The sequence below is a fragment of the Solea senegalensis genome, linkage group LG7 (genome assembly GCF_019176455.1).
Source record: "Solea senegalensis isolate Sse05_10M linkage group LG7, IFAPA_SoseM_1, whole genome shotgun sequence".
Lineage (NCBI taxonomy): Eukaryota > Metazoa > Chordata > Actinopteri > Pleuronectiformes > Soleidae > Solea > Solea senegalensis.
The window spans coordinates 14,951,647-14,973,020 of record NC_058027.1 but is presented as its reverse complement, the minus strand read 5'-3'; the positions used below and the strand labels follow the sequence as shown (position 1 = coordinate 14,973,020).

Genomic DNA, 21,374 nt, shown 5'->3' with positions numbered 1-21,374 from the left:
TTGGGAAAACTCAGAGATATCACTTTGTTTAAAACTAGACCTCCCACTTCAAGAACAAGGCTGGGTTTTAACAAAATGCCGTTTTGACTATTACATTATACATAAAATAAAATTTAAATTAAAAAAAAGAGGAACATAAGAACCTTTAATTGTCCATCAGTTTATTTGCATCTGCAGTTGTAGTAAGGTTAATATTATACGCCAATGCATCTAATGAAAAAATCTAAAATCTCTTTTTTTCAGTGCAATGAATTAACCTACAATAAAAAAACATCTGATCCAACACTGTTCAAGCGTCTCACTGAGTGCAGTAGAAACTACCAAAATAATGATGTTAGTCCAGCCGTAGAGAACAACAAAGCTGCTTTTTTAGACGTTATATATTACCATGACCAACCTTTCAGTCACCAGAGCAGCCAGACTGCATGGCATTCACATTTTCCACAGGTCCAGATCTGGAGACAAAGTGGAAGGGCCCTGGGGGCCACGTCAAGCTAATTATTGCAGCCACAGGTAATTGGATCGACTTAAGTCCCCAAAGGCACATTATTAGAAAACCCTAATCAATGTCACCGGTAGACAGACAGGGGGGCTTAGCTTTCAGAACCGATTACATTTATCCATGTAGCTAAGTACCAATTATTCAAAATGCTGAGAAATCCCCCTCTTCAGACAATACCCTTTAAAGTTAGTCTCTTTCTCTTGAAATTTTAGAAGCTAGGCAGCGTGACTGTGGGAAAAGGTGGTTCTCCAAACAAAAAAAAACACACATGTGTAATGCACTGTAAGGTTATTTATAGATATGATCATATAAAATATATTGTTTGCGATGTGTTAAACAAATGTTTCTCTACCAACAGAGACTAACTGAACTGCATTAATGCAAGCATGAGGACATTTTCCATGATGTATATATATATATATATATAAATATATGTATTACCATGTATATATATATATATATATACATATATATGATATATATATATATATATATATATATATATATATATATATATATATATATATATATATATATATATATATATATATATATATATATATATATATATATATATATATATATATATATATACATATATATATTCTGGACTATGATTTGATTTAAACAAACATATAGCACCACATATCAAAATATGATTGATGCCTGCTGTCCTATTTCTTTCAAAGTGACAATATGACTGTGGTATTTGGTGCACTAAGCACATACTTTAACAGTTTATTAGTTAAAGAACATTAGGTGTCAATTTCCCAGTTCAGTGTTTGTAGTTTGTAAATGATACCTTAGAATAATGTAGCCTGTGCTCTAATATCAGAAGTATGACACCTAGTGGGATTTAGTTTTACATCTTTACCTGCATGCTGAAAAAATAAAATGTCTTTGCAGGATCTTTAGGGTGTTCAAAGACTGCCATCCGGTGGATGTAAACCATAACTGCAAGTCAAATAAGTGTGTAGTTAAACTGATTTCCCCAAGTAAGTCTCCACATCCAGAACATCTTGTAATATCACAACCACAAAATGTTAAAGTTCCATTTAAAAAAAAGTTTCAAAGTTCAGTGTTTTACTGTAACCCTGACAAGCAATCTTCATTTGAAATCCACACATAAACTAGCTGCCACATATACTTGTTAGTCATCATACCAGGAAGAGTATAGACTCGAACCACGATCTGTGTGAGCAGCTCCTTTCATCACACATTCTTTAGCTCGCTGTACTTTTACAGCGCCCAAGCCTCTGTAAACAAGCTGACCCATGTGAGGCCTGGTGTTTCCATGGGCATGCCCCTCCTGCTTACATGTCTTTCCACAAAAGTGAGTAATTGCAATGCGTCAGGCCCTGTCTGCTGCTCACTGACCCTCACTTGAACACAAGTTAATCTAAAAAAAAAAAAAGACCATATATGGTTGAGGGCATCTCATGTGTCAGTTCAGAAGAATAATTCTTCTGTGAATTCTTCTTCTTGATCATGTACTTATCAATTTTGATCAAATAAATACTCTTACTCAAAGTCCAGCATGAACACTGTATAAAAAACAAAAGATATAAATACAGCTGGCCACAAGAAATAAAATGAGAAACTCATTTAAGCACAGTTTACAAAAATAAGACAAAAATAAATCATATGTCATATATTTTTATATTTAGGACTGTACAGTTTAGAATAGAATCGAATAGGAATTTGTGACATCTGATGGTGAGAGTGCAAATTCTAATGAACTGAGGCTCGCTTCTTTAATAAGGGAACTATGATGTCCTTCTCATTCCAGAAAAAATGACATTCTTCTTCATTTATGTCTTATGCAAACATACTTATGGGTAGTTTATTCAATATATGTCAATAAATAATACATTAACACGCTGGACTTTTAAAAAAAACTGTCCTCAACAATGCACACATTTTGCTCTGGTTCACCCACCTCCCTCCCTAAAGAAGCAGAAAACTGAAAACTATCTTCCCTTTGGAACAGTAAACCAAATCTATAAACTATCTACTATGACACATGGATTCTGCCTGAGTGAAATCAAACTATCCCTTTAATTGTGTGAGTGTAGCTACCATTCTTGGAAAGAGGAGGTCTCCTTCTGTCGGTGATGTCACTATGATTTACTGCTGAGCATTTCTTTTTTATAGTTTTTACAGCTGTAGACCGTTTCAGCTGACAATTGTGCTGTAAACTCAGCATAACATTCATGTACTGCCATTAAATCACGGCAAATGTTAACAAAAATGCATTAATGAAGTCGTGATAGATTATTTTACAGTTATTCAAGTAAAATAACTTTGTGCTGTGGTTTATTTCCCAACTCCCTCCCTCTTTTCCTCTCCTCCAATGCAGTTTGATTCCCCCCCCTCCAACTGCCACGTGTACTGTCTGTGTGTTTTGGTAAAGTCCCACATTACACAGAGGTCTGTCTGTGTGAACCTTGAACAGATGAGGTCTCCTCTGTCAGCTGTCAGGTTACTGTAACACAGACAGCAGGAAAAAAAAGAGGCTCATCCTGTGCTGTCTCGCCCTCTCACTCTCAGGCATGACAAAGCAAAGTTCTGCCCCACAGGTCATCCCAGAGAACTCCACACCGACTCACACAAAAACTCCAGGAGGGGCTGTCCTGTGGGTGGGGAATATGATAATACCCTTCGGAGGAAGTGAGTGCAGTGTGGTGGAATGTAGTTGCCATTTGTGGGAGTTGGGGCTGGCTAACAGTTAGCCTGCTATGTTGAGTCTGAGCTGCAGACGCAGAGGAAAGTGATGAAAACATGCCTCATTTCACAGTGGTGCCAGTGAAGGACCAAGCTCAATCCAGCTATGACAGTCTGGAGGGGATTAACTGGGTGGATTACAGGGACACTGGACAGGAAAACCATGATTATCAAGACACTGTCAGCTCTGATGGTAAGTCCCACAACTAGGTCTCTATCTCTTAACATGGACACAGAGTGACTGGTTTGGATGTTTCAGAGCTGAAAGAATAGTCACCATAACTGATATGAGTTGTATTGAGAAGAGCATGGTGACTAGTTCCTTTGTCCCGAGACACTTCTGAACAGCTGCTTGTATGGTTACCATGACAATCCCCGAGAGCCAGAAAGCAGTATTCCCACAGCAGGCAGGTCTGTTTTTGACAGCTCACATTAGGTAAAGATGCTGATGCATTCTTTCTGTCAGTCTGGAGGTTTTACTTTCCTTACCATGGAAAAGTTTAAAGTAAACGGTCGGACAAGTGAGTAACAAAGGGGAAACAATGACAGCAGTGAGAAAGTGAGTGGGGGGAAGATAGAGACAGACTGGGGGTGGGGTTGTGTGTTTGAGGGGTACCAGCCACAAGAAAAGGCCTCAAGTGCTTTGTCACACAAAACATGGAGCTTCTCTTTGTGCCAGGGGAGGGATTCCTTTCATAGGAGCGAATCTATCCCTACTCACTCCTCTGCTTCTGTTTCTTTCTCAGTGTCACTTTCTCTTGTTTTACCACTGTATCAACATAGAAAGCAGACGGGAAAAATGAGAAGAGGAGTGAAGAGTTTGTAGGTGCCGGGCGGGATTATGTGAGGGCAGCAGTGATTTGCGTGAGCTCAGAAAGAAAAACAACTTGGGCAAAGTTTCCTTTTTTTTTTCCTTTTTAATAAAAGACTCGGTTAGGCGTGCCCTTCAAAAGAATCACCCACGCTTATCCAAGCACCAGCAGTCCTACACACTGAGTGGCCATTAATTTATTTTTTCTCCAGTCTGTCACACAGGGAATGTCCCTCTGACAGTTTGCTTCCTACAAGGGAGCTGAAGCTATCCAAGATGTTGACTTAAAAGCTGCTTTGTGTGAGGTTATAAGGTACATGTTTGCATGAATGCGTCAGTTTGCGTAAACAATGCTACAAATGAGCCACTTTGCTTAAGTGGACTGATATCTTAGTGGCTGAAGAACAACAGGAGGGAATCTCAGCGTGTCGCTCTCTTCTGGAACGCATGGATGTTAACTGCACAAAACATTCCAGATTAGAGGTAAAAGTGGCAGTCATAGCTGAACTTTGCCACCATGTCTTGTTTAAAAGCTTTTGATGACAGAAGGGGGAAAACCCTGTGGCTTTTCCTCTTGTTGTCCTGCTGCCCAACGCCTGAGAGCAACAACAACAACAACAAACCATTTAACTGTGGACAGCTGCAAGAAAGAGTAAATGCTGGACGGTGTGAGGATGAGGTGGAGAAGGGGGATAAGTAAAGGCTGCGCAGTATGTTTCAGACTTATGGAAAGTAGTAATATCTTCCCCCGGCAGCATTTTAAGGCATGAACATGTGGAAAATTGCCCCACCTTTCGTTTTAACATGCTGGATTCAACAATGCTGGGTGGGAACGTAAGTCACAGTCCAAAAAAGGGCTGCTTATATGGGATGACTTTACCATGGGAGTGGTGGGTTTGTTGGTGCGCTACATGCTACAGGGTGACGTCTGCAGCATGGAGGAAGTGACACAGTGCAGACTCTGTTTCAGACTGTGAACTCAGCTCTGTTCAGCAGCACCAGACAGGACACTGTGGTCACTGTGGGAGTTCTGTTCTCCCTGAAATACATGGCACCTCTCATTTACTTTGCTCACAGTTGTTGCCGTAGAAAGCACAAGCTGAAGGAATTGTACACGTATGGAATGATGTTGCAAGTGGCAACGTGGTTATTTGCTTATCATAAGTCATCTTCCATCGGTTTCTTGCCTGACCTGTTGATTGTAAATTCCCACAATATCCTAGCATCACCATGAATTATTAAAACAATTAAAACAAAATAATTAATTAATTAATATATTGAAAAGCAAGGTGATGTGTTGAATACAATACTTTTGTGTTGATCAGCATATATTGATGTTTCTACAGTGAGACCAAACACTGGCTCATGATCGCTTCTATTTTCCTTCAAACCTGGAAAGAGACAGTTTTTAGGGCTTTTTCTAAGGAGATTTTTAGTTGTTCGCTTTTAGGTGCCAATATATCCAACTCATTGTTTCCTCTTTTACGATTGTTGTAGGAAATGTGTTAGAAAATCCTTCTGCATCTAACATAATAACAAGTCACATCTCTTGCCATCTTGTTTTGGTCTTCACCGACTGTGATTTAAAAGAGCTTGTGGCTAACTGTTGTGGTAAAAAGTACAACAGCAACAGAATTCAAACTAAACAGGAGAATGCAGTTGTCCAATCTCTCTCTCCCTCTCTCTCTCATATCTCTCTTTCTGTCTCTCTCTCTGTCATGCAGTCTTGCATACCATATAGATAAAGAGAGAGAGAGAGATACACACTGTGATGGGGCAGAAATGTAGAACATGCTCATCTCTTGACAACTCTACGTTCGCAGTAGGTTATTGTCTATCCGTTTTTTGGAGTAGGGTCTTCTTCACAGCCCGACAATTAACAGTACTCCATGTGAGTATAGAACTCAAATTCAAATCAGTTTGTGAAATATAATACATATTTTTTGACAAATCTATCACAGGAAAAGAAACACCATGCAAAACCATGAACCTAAAATGCTTAGTAATTCTAGAGTTGTAGAGTTTTTTTTGGCTATTGGTGTGTATAAGGTTCTTGGTCGTATTCCTTTCATTCATTTTCTGTAGCTCAGGCTGTATTTCAGTAGTAAAGATTATCAAATCGTTCCTTTTCAGATCTGCTCTGTGGGCATGAATGGCTCAGTTTTAAAGGTCCAGTGTATAATTTATCAGGGTTTATGAGCATCCTACATCTGTGAACACTAAATGTACTACTAAGTATGCTTGTATATAATCGCTTCTTATTTTTCGGTTGTACCCAAGGCAAGGGCCTAGCTTCAGAGAGGCTGCCATTTTTCTACAGTAACCTAAAAGGACACGTTTTGATGTGAAAGCATACTCTGCAAACAAAGGAGGTGGGAGTGGAGGAGTCTTTTTTGTTATAATCAGCAAACTCACCATTAGATATCACAAATTCTAACTGTTGATCGCATACTGAAATGATGTATTTGCCTTATTGGCAGCATGGTATGTCTCGATCACAGCCAGACGAGCAAGTAACTTCTCACCTTCCTGCAAGCGATTATTGTGTCTTGCTTTCCAGCTGATAAACAACCCTTCTATATATTTGATACTTTGGTGGTTTGCTTAGTAATAGTTTTAACATCCCCATTTAGTTAATTTGTGTCTTTTTTGAAAGTCTGCTGTGCGATCACCTCTACCCACCCACCTTCACCCCCTGAGGTAATCAGATTGAGCTGCCGTCCTTTTCCCATCATTAGCACGCATCAAGGATAATATGTTTTGCTGCACAGCTCAGCGGGTTCTGTTCTGTTCAGATGCCTCTCTGCATGAGAGACACCCATTACAGCTAACACTGGCCTACTGCTGTAACAGAATTAAAGCGCTTCTTGCCACAGGCCAGGGAGGAGAGAAGAGTGAAGCAGAGGATGTGTCCATGTAGTCTCTTTTACCATCTCTCTCTCTCGTTATCACCTAAAAGCAAGTCTCCATTACGTGTCCATGTAAACATAGTTAGTTAAGATCCACACACACGTTTACACAAACCAGTATAACATTTACAAAGCAGAGTGTGTGTGCTGAGCTGCACAACTTCTCTGCCTCAGCATCAAGTCTTCAATGTTTATTAAAGAGGAAGATTTGCAACAAGGCGTTCTAAAACCTCAAGAGCTTTAAAAGGACAGCAATATTGTTTTCCAGGTCCAATCGGCTTTACTGTGAAGTTTTCTTCTGTCTTGAACCGATCACAACACAGAAACTATTGCCGGCTTCAAGTATCAGCCTAGACAAAGTGAGCTAATGAAATGTTCATGATGACATTTTGTTGGCCCTGTTTTCTTTAAGTTGTTTGTTGTACCTATTCTGATTGATTTGTGTCTGTTTAGGGTTCACAACCTTTGTACTTTGGGAAACAACTTGACAACCCAGCGTCTTTTCTAGGAATTGATCTATAAAAACAGAGTACATTATACTCTAATAACCCTGACACACAGGCAATGTTTCTTGACCTTTTTTTGTTGGACTGCAATATATAGGTGGTGACATTTCACATTTTGTCCGTGAACCCAGCTTGTATGCGGTTCGTCCCAGGGCATCTTATGTCCTTAAAGCCTAATCTTGCTTTTGCACTTCGTGTTCTCAAGAGGATCCGTCGAGTTTTCAGCCACAACCAGTGGCTGCACATGATGTACTCGATCTGTGCCTTACACACTTATGTGAAGAAGATGAGAGAGTTCAAAAAGGGGGATCAATTGTGTAGCCTATTCTAGCTCAGGTCTTCAACCTCCAGCTGGATTACAGGCACATTCTACAAGGTGCATTCATTGCAACTTCTTGGGGGTCTTCAGGGGTCTCTATCCAGAATATGTGCGTTGCAGTGAGCTTGTCCTCGTCCCTCACATTTGTCAGGTTTTATAAGCTGGATGTCACATCTCCGAGGCCTGGCTGTCTTAAAAATATTTAGTGAGGAAAAAAGGCCTTGTCAAGTCAACATGAAAGTCAAAACCAGGCCGAAATATCAAGGAAATATTAAGGAGACACTGCAACTCACCCAAAAAATGTAAACCTATGACCTCCATCCCACAGAACTCAGACCACAGTTACACTAAAATAGTCTGAAAAACCGATGGATAATAAAGATATTTCATTCAGACGTTTATTATTATTCCTCTGTAAAACAAAAACAGACATTTTAAAGGCATTGTTAGAAGAAGGGGGAAGAGGAAGGTCTAGTTTTGTCCGTTAAGGTCTGGTCATGTTACATTTTGCACCTTAAATACATGGTTTTTAAATTTCAAAACAAATGCTTTCATTTTCTATATCTGGTACGGCAAAGTTTCCCGCCGAAATATCGCCATATCATTTTGAGCTCACTGACCCCTACAGAGCACATTAGATCAGACCCATGAACGAGTGCTCACCCCGGGTGACCACTTGTCCCGGATAGTAATCGACAACTCCCCAAGCTAGAGCGCACCACACAGAGCTCCGTTGTAGTCTGCGTGCATCACACAGCTATGAACAGGGAAGTCTGCAGCAGTGGAACACAGAACATAGGTGAGTGGTGACTAGCTTTGTCAGCGCACTGGAATACCTTCGACACATGTTTGGAAATATTTTGTCTTTCATGGCCGCTTGGTTAGTTGGCAGACTCTAGTGTTGTAGGATTAATTTGTCTTTTAAACAGTTCAATTGTACATGCCCCAATAAACCAAAGTTAGGTAATTTCAAGGTAATTGGGTTTGTGTATGCCTACGAGCGTAAATACGCATGTGTGTGTGTTTCTGCTGTGCCATTTTGCGTGCAATCCGTTCACCGGACACTGTTCTCATCTCTGCTTGATTGATTCTATTCTCAAAAGCAAAAGTTAATGGGAGTAAAATCTAATTACATGCCTGTTTATCACCTGGACCCCATTCTGTGCTGTTTTTTGGCCTTACATACCAGCGCTGCTGTATTAATTGGGTTTTACTGTGTTGGTTTATAATTAATTGTAACAAGTAAATGCTGATTGAATATTGAAAGGGATTGCATCCGAGTTTGCATAGAGAATTGCTTCTTCTTTTTTTTTCCTGTCTGGTTTGTTGATGAATTACTGCAAAGGCAATGTTTTTCCTAATAGAATTTTTCATGTGAAAGCCACACATGTATTGTTAATTTGATTTTGGACTTGATGTGTTTCCTTTTTATGTAGAATCTATAAAATGCGTATTGAAAATGTTAACCAAAATGTGATCCTACTTTGTGTTTAATGCATTTTTGAACAAAGTGTCCTTGCAGTTATACCTACAACCTCTGTTACATATCTGGTACAAGACAAAAAAGTACAGCAGTTCATTGTCAATGAAATCAGTCTGCAGTTGTTTGTTTAATTCATTATTGCAGGACAGAAAAGACAGATAAGTCCCTGAATCAGCTCTGAATGTCCATGAATGTCTGGTTGTTCGCGTATTGTGCTGCACAGAGTGTCTGTCCACTAACTGACAGGAGAAATTATATTTGTGTTTTTGTTAAAGTCTCTTTTAATTCCTCTCTCCACTAGGACATGGAAACCACAGTGAGAATAGTCCATTTATCAACAATGCTGATGCTGCTGGCAAGAAGAGTGACTTCTATGACAGGAACCTGGCATTGTTTGAGGTCCGACACTTTTGCTCTCCAGTATTTCTGCCCAATTACAACTGAGATGAATAAGATGAATAAAACCTTTCATCTCTTCCTCCAGGAAGAGCTGGACAGCCGACCAAAGGTCTCGTCCTTTCTTAGCCGCTTGGTCAACTACACCAACATCACCCAGGGAGCAAAGGAGCATGAGGAGGAGGAGAGCACTGAGGCTTCACACAGGGAGACCCCCAAGGTCAGGTGTCTGGGCACAACAGAGGAACATTATGTATTTTTGGATTAAGCTACAGTATAATCCACCTCTAGCCTCTCCCCAGCCTTGCTATCCAAGTTCTTAGTTTTGTATTAAGACTTGCTGATAGATTGCTTTTGGCGTTGCATACTGTGCAGTCACACTGTGCCCATTTGAGACCTGGATACATGCAAAGAGCAGATAACGTGATTGAATGACCTTTAAAAAGTACATCAGTCAATGTTAACGATCAATACACTTGTTTCAGGAAATGTCATGCTCAATACTCTCCTCTCTCGGTGTGCCCCACCCCACCCTTTTCTCCATCAGTCACCCAACATGGGCACTCTGATGGGAGTCTACTTACCGTGTCTCCAGAACATCTTTGGCGTCATTCTTTTCCTCCGACTGACATGGATCGTTGGGATGGCTGGCATCATGCAGTCCCTGCTGATTGTTCTCATGTGCTGCTCTTGTGTTAGTATGCACACACACACACACACACACATTGGGACATGAATTAGTTGTTTTTTTGTCTCCTGTGTGCCTTTATCACCCAAACCTTAAGGCTGTGTTGAATGTGTATGTGTATTATTTTCATTTAAACAACATACTGGCTCTGTTTCAGCAGTTATATTTAATTTCCTTCTCCTTTGCAGACAATGCTCACTGCCATATCAATGAGTGCCATTGCTACTAATGGCGTTGTCCCAGGTAATTCTTTGGACATGCTCTTCAATTCCCACTTGTCGTACATTTATCCTTCACCTTTCTTTCATGAGTTTATGGATGTTATTATAAATATACAACTGACTTGGATGCTGCTGGATCTTCATATCCTTTTTGGTCTGAAAAATAAAAGTTTTATTTTCTATGACTGATTTATCCACATGGGGGCAGCAGAAGCCTTCAAATGAATCAAACATAACATTTTAGATATTTCCAGGGGCTGTTTGTGTGTAACAGTGTTTTTGTCTTTTGCAGCTGGAGGGTCATATTTCATGATTTCACGCTCCCTTGGCCCAGAATTTGGAGGCGCTGTGGGACTCTGCTTCTATTTAGGAACCACCTTCGCTTCTGCCATGTACATTCTTGGTGCCATTGAAATTCTTCTGGTCAGTTTGTTCAAGTGTTATTTTACAATGCCCTTTGAGGCCACATTTGAGTGTGTGTGAGCTACATTTCTGAGGAGGTGGTTCAGTTTAGCGCTAAGATTTGAATTGTGATACTGGTTAGAATGATTAGGCGTGTCCAAATGACAGTGACATCGATGCAACGTCCTAAGATGAATCGCCGCATAAACATGTGTTGTTGTTTCTTAAAATTTCAGAAATATCTGGTCCCTCAGGCAGCCATCTTTCATGCCACGGACACACTCGGGAGTGACACTGCCATGCTGAACAACATGCGTGTGTACGGCACTCTCTGCCTCACACTGATGGCTGTGGTGGTTTTCGTCGGAGTCAAATATGTCAACAAGCTGGCCTCTCTTTTCTTGGCATGCGTCATTATCTCTATTGTCTCGATCTACATTGGGGCAATCAAGTCGGTGGCTCATCCGCCAGAATTCCCGTAAGTCTGCAGGGAAGGTTTTGGTTTTGACTTCTGTATTGCAAATCATGGTTACCTTAATATGGACTTACACAATATACATTTTCTGTGTCAAATGCTCTTTTCTTTTAATCCAAAGTCTGGAGATAGTGATAAAGACGATGATGATGGTGATAAAGGTGCTGGTTGTGGAAATAATGACTTACATGGTAATGATGTCAACTTTTGTCCATGTTTTTTGCATTAGGATCTGCATGGTAGGCAACAGGACTTTGGTGAGAGATCTCTTTGACGTGTGCGCTAAGACTGTGACGGAGGGAAACATCACTGTGCCCAGTCAGCTGTGGCACAGGTTCTGCCTGCCAGGGAACATGAGCAGCGCTCAGTGCGATGAGTTTTTCCTCCAAAACAATGTGACAGAGATACAAGCCATCCCTGGTCTGGGTAGTGGGATTATGAGAGGTGAATCCACTTTTAATTGATTGTGTAGAATTTTGTTATTATTAAAAAAGGTAAAAATGTACCACTAGAATGTTGATTCACGACTTCACACACTTTTATCATTATGTGGCAAATTTAATAGGTTTTCATTTACCAGAAAATGAAACTATCTGAATTATTAAGGGGTCATTTCAACTCTTCTTTGGTGGTTGATTTGTTAGTTGCACTGCTCTAAGTACAATAGTGTGTTTTCCTGTTAGAAAACATGTGGGGCAACTACCTGCAGAGAGGAGAGATCCTGCAAAAAGCAGGGCTACCGTCAGTAGATGTCCATGGCACCATGGAAAACTTTGGCATGTACGTGTCAGCTGACATCGCGACATCCTTCACACTTCTGGTGGGGATCTTCTTCCCGTCGTCCACAGGTATAATATCATCAAAATCCAAGCGACCCTCAACTAAATATCTTCTGTCTCTTGAGACAATCTATTTACAAAGTAGCCATAGTAGTTGCCTTGTACCCTATATGATGTGGACATTATTACACATGAGTCCTTTAAATAGCATGTTAAACAGCTTGTCGAGTACTAACCCATCAAGTGCAAGTCATTTTTAAATGTGTTGGAAAAAAACAAAGCATAATCACATGCCGCCCTCTAATCCAGCCAGCTGGGGGGATAAACTCATGCCATTTATTTTTTTATTTATTGTCTTTATTTTCTCTTAGGTATCATGGCGGGCTCCAACAGATCTGGTGATCTCCGGGATGCACAGAAGTCCATTCCTGTGGGAACTATTTTAGCTATAACCACAACTTCTCTTGTTTGTATCCTTATTGCAGTATCAGCTCACGATAGAACATTTTTTTCCATGTAAAAGACGAAAATGAAAACAGATTGGATGTTTATCTTTTTGACATCTACATTTCCTTGACATCATTTATTCAGATTTCAGTTCTGTAGTCCTGTTTGGGTCTTGCATTGAGGGCGTGGTTCTCAGAGACAAGTGAGTTCATTTGTGTCCCATTGCAAGTAGCTCCCTTTATCAAACCACTGAAAGTCAATAGCTAAATGTAACCCTGGACATGATTACTTGCAGGTTCGGTGATGCCGTCAGCAAGAACTTGGTAGTGGGGACTCTCTCGTGGCCATCACCGTGGGTTATTGTCATTGGCTCCTTCTTCTCTACAGTTGGAGCAGGCCTGCAGTCACTTACTGGAGCTCCACGACTTCTACAGGCTGTTGCCAAAGACAACATCATTCCTTTCCTAAGGGTGAGGCAACACAATACACATGGTTGATTGTGCACTAACCATTTGGTTGATATTCTGAAGGGTATTTATAAAGCATGTAATAATTTACATATACTAAGGATAACCTCTAAGTTGACTACATCTAGTGTACTCTCTGTGTCGGTCCTAAGCCGGGGTAACTATAACAAAAAGATAACCTCTAAGTTACATTTGGGTTGTTTGCTGGATGTATTTTTTCATTTGGAATTCGCAAGTTAATTTGGATATGATACAAATGGTGCTTTGCATTACTGTATGTGAAGTATTTGAGTGTTTTGTTTCAGGTTTTTGGACATGGAAAGGCCAATGGAGAGCCTACATGGGCACTGCTACTGACTGGTCTTATTGCAGAGCTGGGTATCCTTATTGCCTCGCTGGATATGGTTGCTCCTATTCTTTCTATGTAAGCTCAGATACATGCACACACATGCCAGAAGTAGTGTTGTGTACATTCACAAACGAATGAACGTCTACCTAACAATTGTAATTCAATTTATTCCACAGGTTCTTCTTGATGTGCTATCTCTTTGTGAACTTAGCCTGTGCAGTTCAGACTCTTTTACACACACCAAACTGGAGGCCAAGGTTTAAATATTACCATTGGTGAGTGCTAGTGTACCATATCAGGGGGTCATACACACACACACTTAAATAGCAATGCTGAACACTTGCTATGGTACTGCTACTGGCATGCAATTTGTAATGTAATGTTATGTAATGTGTCCCACAGGGCTTTATCTTTCCTTGGTATGAGTATGTGTCTGGCTCTTATGTTCATCTCCTCCTGGTATTACGCTATTGTGGCCATGTGTATTGCTGGGATGATCTACAAATACATTGAGTACCAGGGGTAAGTCTGGAGTCCAATAATGTTTTTAACTTACATTTTTATATTTTGATATGTACGTGGAATTGTCATCTTTACTCACAAATATAAAAACAGAGCGGAGAAGGAGTGGGGAGATGGGATAAGAGGACTGTCCCTCAGTGCTGCACGCTATGCCCTGCTGAGACTAGAGATCGGACCCCCTCACACCAAAAACTGGAGGTACTGAGCTGCACTTTCAGGAGCTTTGAACCTTTTTGTCACAACCATGTAACATAGGGCTGGGATGCTGACCACTGGCTGAGCCGCTGTACCACATCTCCAAGTTTAATTTTGAACATAGTAATGAGGACCTGCCAGAATTATCAACACAGAAATGCTTACATAAAGTAAAACATTTTTTAGAAATTATAGTCAAAGGAAGTTTTAACCTATGATTTGTTCAGTGTTTCCTAACGTACACTATTTATATATAGTAAGCAATGACTTTCAAAGGGTAAAAAATGCCTAGAGGTGTGTTTAAGTAAAACATGTTGGACTTCATGTGTAAATGATTTATAAGTAATTTAAAAAAAATATGTTGTGTTTATGACCACATTTGTTTGTGACCCTGCACTACAGACCACAGCTGCTGGTGCTGCTAAAGCTGGATGAGGACCTCCATGTAAAATACCCCCGGCTGCTTACTTTTGCTTCACAGCTGAAGGCAGGAAAGGGTCTTACCATTGTGGGCACTGTCATACAGGGAAACTTCCTGGACAGCTTTGGGGAGATGCAGGCAGCTGAACAGGTACATGCTCAACATGTTGTGGATGCAACCACTTGTTATATAAAGTAGTAAAGTAGTATATAAGTAGTAAGATTCTGTATTGCCAATTGTTTTCCCCCTAAACAACATTTAAAAACAGTATTATGTATTATGCATTAATTTAATTTAGTTTAATTTAATTTATTATGGATTAATTGAATTTTTTATATATCCACTCAAAACTTGAGAACATGGTCTCGCGTTCAACATAACCACCTTTTTCTTCCAGGCCATCAAGAACATGATGGAAATAGAACGGGTAAAGGGTTTCTGTCAGGTCATGGTGGCGTCTAAGGTGCATGAGGGCATCGTTCATCTGATCCAGTCCTGTGGTCTAGGAGGCATGAAGCACAATACTGTGGTAATGGGCTGGCCGTATGGCTGGAGACAGAGTGAGGACCCTCGTGCCTGGAGGACTTTCATCAGTAAGTCCCACTGACTGCCACCCCAAATCCAGCCTTGATTGTATGAGTATGTGCTCTATGTGTAGAATAGATACCTCATTATTGTCAGCTTGTATTTACAGCGACCATACGACTAAAAAAAAGCTCATGTAAATGTACTTCTGGGATGATGAAATAAGGTCCACGAATTAACTTTATTCATTAACACTGGCACTTTATTAACTTCCACACTCCAGCTTGCAATTTTCACTGCTTAAGCATGTTCACACTGACAAATATGGCACCATGAAATGTGTGAGACTTTCCCTACTTGGAAATCAGAAGTCAATTGTGCACTGCCAGTTCCCGCTCCCTGAAGTGATTTTCAAGGACATTAAACATTACAACTAATACAAAACCAGCTCAATCACCGTTCCACCTTTACAGCCTGATTCTGTACATTCTAATAAGCTTTTCATTTCTGCTGATTGTGTATACTCTTCCAAGATCATAAAAGTCATCTTTATTTGTGACCACTAACTTTTGCCAAGCAAAAGTGTGAAATAATCTGAACTCTATCCAGTATAAATTAAAGTGCATGTAAGGCAAGAGATTCTCCTCTTCAGACATTAAATACAGTCTGTTAGAAAAGTGGCTGACAACACAGTAGTAGTAGAGTAAAGAATTATGGGGTAAAGACTGAAAACATTTTCTCTTCAGGTCTTCAATTGTCTGCTCAGGGTTTTAGGTGCCTCTTAAAAAAATATGGCATAAATCCTCCTAACTGCTGCTGCTCCTTTGGTTTGCTGTAGCTGAGATGTCTTTGTCCTGCAAAATCCCATTTCCCTGGATTCAAAACCTTATTTAAAATTCCAAAAGATGAGGAAACGTAGCACAGTCTCCTGCTGTTTACGACACACATAATTAATGGAGACCAACGCTGTCACTTCTCTACGTGTTTGATGAGCAGGAGATTTGATATCAGAGCATTTACATTTATTTTCTGTACAAATACTGATTTCAATGCCTTTTTTAATAATTCAAATTTGGCAAGGTGTTTAGCAACACATTTTCTCATGGGTTAACAAAGTTAGATTCACTTCACAGCATTTAAAAGTATCTGATTAAAGACACAGCATGAATATGTACATCTATACAGCACAATTACAACCTATATATTGACCTCCATGCAGACACAGTCCGCTGCACCACAGCCGCCCACCTGGCCCTGATGGTGCCCAAAAATGTGTCTCTCTACCCGAGCAACCACGAACGCTTCACAGATGGCACCATTGATGTGTGGTGGATCGTCCACGATGGGGGGATGCTGATGCTTCTGCCTTTCCTGCTTAAACAACACAAGGTGAGATCAAAGAGTTAACTGTATACGTTTAATCAGGTTCTTTTTGTTTTAACTGTGAAGCAGTTGGTTATATGTTTATGCATTTTCATGAAAGTGACATTTTTAACTTTTTTTGTATCTTAGGTGTGGAGGAAATGTAAGATGCGCATCTTCACTGTAGCCCAGATGGATGACAACAGTATCCAGATGAAAAAGGACTTGGCCTTGTTCCTTTATCAGCTGAGAATAGAGGCTGAGGTGGAGGTGGTGGAGATGGTGAGACTTTCCCTTAATAACAACTGATTCCAGAAAAATATTTCATTTTATTTAACCCTTATTTTACCAGGATGATCCCAGTGAGATTGCAATGACAACTCATCCAAATCACAATAAGAAAATAGCAGATATAAAAGAGCCTAACAACAGAAACAAAAACACTTTTGGAGTTTGAGTGTGTACTGTAGATTGTTCCAGTCGGAAGGAGCATTCTGTTGATAATCTGAGGATGAAGAGTGTCTGGGGATGAAAGTCCTGGGAGCGCAATGAGTTGTGTCCATCATTTTATGGGGAAGCCGGCCGATAAGACCCATGTATACAGGTTTGCACCAGTGTGATCTTTGAAGGGTTTCCAGAGCAGCTAACCTGAGAATAAAGTCTGCAGTGATGAGTCAGAGCTTTCCAGTTTGTGATGAAGCGAAGGAAGGCATTCGATACAATCATTCCAAAAATGACAAAAACTAAAAGCAGAGATCAGTAAACTGATAGAGGAAACATTTTCTACAGCTCTCTGTGTAATTGCACACTGTCCACTTGTAGAAATATGTTTCTGACACAATAATAATCCAATTAAAATAAGTAAATATGATTTCAGTGTGACAGTGACATCTCAGCGTACACCTATGAGCGGACTTTAATGATGGAGCAGAGGTCCCAGATGTTGATGCAAATGAGGCTGTCCAGTGCCGAAAGAAAAAGAGAGGTATGTTGTTGTTGTTTTTTTTATGTAGTTGTTTCTATTTATTCATTTTGAAGTACTAGTGCTTTGTTTCATACACAACAACCAATCCACATTTTCCCATGATCCCTGCAGGCCCAGCTGGTTAAGGACAAACATTCTATGGGAAGTCTATACTCCGTTGCGGAGGAGGAGGTTGTGGAGGCTTCTCCACAGAAGGATAAGATGACATGGACAAGAGAGAAGTGGGAAGCAGAGAGGAGGAACAAGAACGCTGCCCCTCAGAACTTCAAAGAACTCATGAGCCTCAGGCCGTGAGTCGAATACTAAACCTTTGACTTTATTTTTCCATTCCCCTGCAAGCTTGATTTAAATAAGTTTCTTCCTTGCACAAGTCCATATTTCTCTGCTATTCTTCTTCTTCTGTGGGGTTGAATGGCAGCTTGCATCCATGATGTTGCATTACTACCATATGTTACTCTGTCTCTTCCTCTTGCTGCACTTTAGGGATCAGTCCAATGTGCGACGAATGCATACGGCTGTGAAGCTCAACGAGGCCATAGTTAACAGGTCCCACGACGCTCGGTTAGTGCTGCTCAACATGCCGGGACCACCGCGGAACACAGACGGCGACGAGAACTGTATCCTTTGCCAATGTGGTCTGCGTTGTCCCGTGTCATTTTGTAGAAGATTGAGGGCTACGGTACATTTGTGGAGGTGATTGCTTACTTAACTGTTCCCTCAGATATGGAGTTTTTGGAGGTTTTGACTGAAGGCTTGGAAAGAGTGCTGCTGGTGAGAGGTGGTGGTCGGGAGGTCATCACTATCTACTCATGACCAACTATGACAACGTATTCCACTTGGACACAAGATAGGTCCTGCTCTGCCGCCACAACTGTTATTATAAGCAAATATTTTGGAAGTATAAACCTTTGAGAACAAAATAAGTTCTTTCTATTCTTGTAGAATATTGGGACACTTAAGTGTACATATATGTCTGATGTGCCCACGGCTTCGCCATTCTTTGCATAGAAAACGATTTTTTTTTCTCTTTCAGAAAAATCTGTATTTTTGTCTAACATAAAGTTTAGGTCCACATTTTTTACATATTTATTGGTAGACAAATTACCTCGTCATATGTGGGTGGAAACAATCTATATTTAATGGTGTAGCAGACCAAGTGCCCTGTTTATTGTAACGGTTTTATAGTGTTTCACATTTTCTCTTCTTAAACTGCCTCTTGATTACTTTGGAAGCACATCTCTATTTATTTATTTATTTTCTTCCGACAACTCCCCACACAGAGGTAAAACAAAATATCACTCTAAATATAAATAATAACGAGGGTACATTTCTGGACACATTTGTAAATATGGAAGCCCGAGATCATGAGCAAGATTAGAATTAGTGATAGGTTATTAGTTTTGGAGGGATTTTCCATTTCACGCGGCCACCACCCTTTGGGTGGAGACATAACTGTGTGAGGCAGCAGGCAATTGCAGGGCAAAGCTAGACATGCCGACACTTGGCTGCAGAGACTGGCGCTTTTCGATGTTGAATCGCACCATGCTGGCAAAGAAGGAACCGGAGCTGCTGCAGGAGATGAAGCAATAACAGTTAAAAATACAGTAGTTGGGCTCACCTCATGCACGGACTTGGCTCTGGAGCCAAACTCCTGTAGAAGGAGTTGGACTCTCCCTTTCCAGAGTTACACAGGGTGAAAGGTGCCGATGGGTGTGGAGACACTGTGTAAGGTCGCCTCCATGTGACGTAGCATCAGTAATTGTACTTAAACAATGTAGAAGTAAGTGACTGCAGTGACAAGGAACAGACAGAAACAAAGTTTTGCTTTTACTTTCTTATCCAACATGATCCCCTTCTAAACATACATAGGAATAAATATTTACATACGCACATATCCATGCACTGTATGTACACGTGCACATAATGCATGCCACAACACATAGTTTTTGAAAGTCAAAAATTGAGCTGTACATTTTTAAATTTATATTTGTACTATTTCATACTGTAACTCCAACAACAGAAATGCATCTGCTTTATTTGGCCTTTTGTACAATAAATCCCTGAAATCATATTTGTTTCCCTGTCTTGAGAAGAGCTTTTGTAAACTATTGTTATTAGTTTTAAATGTGATTTGCATTATTCTGCAGCAAACCAAATCATCAAATTTAAGATTCAAAGTGACCAAGCCAAGGAAAGGATCTTAAGGTGTAGCCAGACGAGGACGTTGTCGATGTCTGGGAATCTCAGAAATGCATCTTTGGCTTTTGCAGATACAAGTGTTTCTGTTATCCACATCTAATTCTGTCCTCCAGCGTGCACCGGGCAGGTTTGCGAAGTGGTCGGAATGAGAGTCCGTCAGTCCAAGTCTGAGGGTTCTTGTCAGAAAAGGGTGAATTGCAACCTCTAGGTTGGGACTGAGTTGCTGCCCCCAAATGAAGCAAATACCCCAGGGTCTTTTTCAGGACTCTATGAGTGTGAGATCAGTAAGTGAATTTGTGCAGAGTCAACATTGTTAGCATTGTACGAGACCTGTTGTGTTGAAGAGGGAGCCGAGCCAGAAAGCAAAGCTCTTAATTTATCAGTGTACTGACCCTCATCTATAGTAGTCGCAAAAAGAATGAAAATGTGGTTACAAGTAGCCAGATTGAGTTTTCTCTGCAGGAAAACTGGACTCAGCCTGAACATTGTGAGGGTGAGGATGTATGGGAGGAGTCCAGAGTTGAGAATACCTTCCACATGACTCCCTTTAAGAGGTCTTCCAAGCATGTCACACTGGGAGGAGATCTCAACTGGAGGATTATACAACATATCCATAGACTGTATATAAAAATGTACAGGTAGTCTTCCAGTTTGAAAAGTGAAGACCATGAAATAGGACAAAATTAGCAGGTAGCCAACAGGTGGCATCTCTGCTGGTTTCAAAAAGGACTCAGTTTGGATGTTATTGGTAAGATGAGCCTATTTCTAGCTTGAATTGAATTAGTTAACATTTTCCTGTGGAGTAAATGGTGTCAATTACAATCTTGGATAAGAAAACGATGATGTTAACAGACAGATATTTTTCTTTTCTTTGCTAAGGAAGGACAATGAACACAGATGAACACTGAACTGCACCTTTATGCCTCATTTCCACAGAAAGGATGAGCTATGTTTGAGAATACTCATTCAGTTATTCATTTGAACTTGGAAGGTCAACAAGGCTGCTAAATCAGCAGCTTGTAATGAATGTTTATGTTGAAGAAAACATCTCAATAAAGGTGATTTGTGTAGTAGTAGTAGTACACACATACTGTGTAATACACACATTTGACAGATATCTTTTACTCACCTATCACTTCCTGCAGCTTAAGCACGCGTGACACGAGGCACGCAGAGCAAGCGTCCCTTTCATGTATCGACCTGCCCTCCATTTATAAAGCAGAGCAATTATCTTACATCAAATATATTAATCTCCCAGCTCACCTACCCCACCTGTTTAAAACCGATTGTTTCTGCATGTACGGGGGGGATGAAATGTTCCAATGGCAACCTTTCTACAGTAAATCTACTACAGCCTTCCTATTGTTGTGCCTAGCAGTAAAACCGTTATTGATTTGACCATTTTTCAGTCTGTTGACAACGGAGGCATCCGCATTGTTGACAGAAAAAGTAGATAATTTACATTGTTCATGAACACTCTGTTAAATATATTGTCTGGTGAATAAAAGAGAGTGAACACTACTGGCACTAGATCATGTGTCTCTGTAGGTTGTGTCTCTGATAACAACTATCCATCCTGGTCGTAAAATCCCTAGCAGCATGAAAACAACTACGCCGCTGGAGATTTCTTTGTTATACAAACTGTACTTCCCTTTTTTTAAATGAATATCTCTTATCTCCCAACGCC

General features: G+C 40.4%; 1 protein-coding gene across 1 annotated transcript; it reads left to right on the top strand.

Moving 5' to 3' along the window:
* Positions 1–3,183: 3,183 nt before the first annotated feature.
* Positions 3,184–19,559, top strand: slc12a4 (solute carrier family 12 member 4). Its single transcript, XM_044030687.1, has 24 exons — positions 3,184–3,419; positions 9,556–9,653; positions 9,739–9,870; positions 10,198–10,344; positions 10,527–10,581; positions 10,852–10,982; positions 11,198–11,439; positions 11,666–11,880; positions 12,120–12,284; positions 12,587–12,685; positions 12,807–12,864; positions 12,958–13,132; positions 13,435–13,553; positions 13,655–13,753; positions 13,881–14,000; positions 14,094–14,198; positions 14,598–14,766; positions 15,014–15,209; positions 16,361–16,530; positions 16,654–16,785; positions 17,381–17,488; positions 17,600–17,778; positions 17,972–18,105; positions 18,210–19,559. The coding sequence occupies exons 1-24, from the start codon at positions 3,284–3,286 to the stop codon at positions 18,299–18,301; spliced, it is 3,276 nt and encodes a 1,091-aa protein (XP_043886622.1). The 5' UTR covers positions 3,184–3,283; the 3' UTR covers positions 18,302–19,559.
* Positions 19,560–21,374: the final 1,815 nt, after the last annotated feature.

Excerpts from the sequence above, each read along its gene's own strand:
- slc12a4 (XM_044030687.1), top strand. The coding sequence starts at position 3,284 with ATGCCTCATTTCACAGTGGTGCCAGTGAAGGACCAAGCTCAATCCAGC. Across the intron at positions 16,531-16,653 it reads TCCTGCTTAAACAACACAAG|GTGTGGAGGAAATGTAAGAT; the intron begins GTGAGATCAAAG and ends TTTGTATCTTAG. Across the intron at positions 16,786-17,380 it reads AGGTGGAGGTGGTGGAGATG|TGTGACAGTGACATCTCAGC; the intron begins GTGAGACTTTCC and ends ATATGATTTCAG.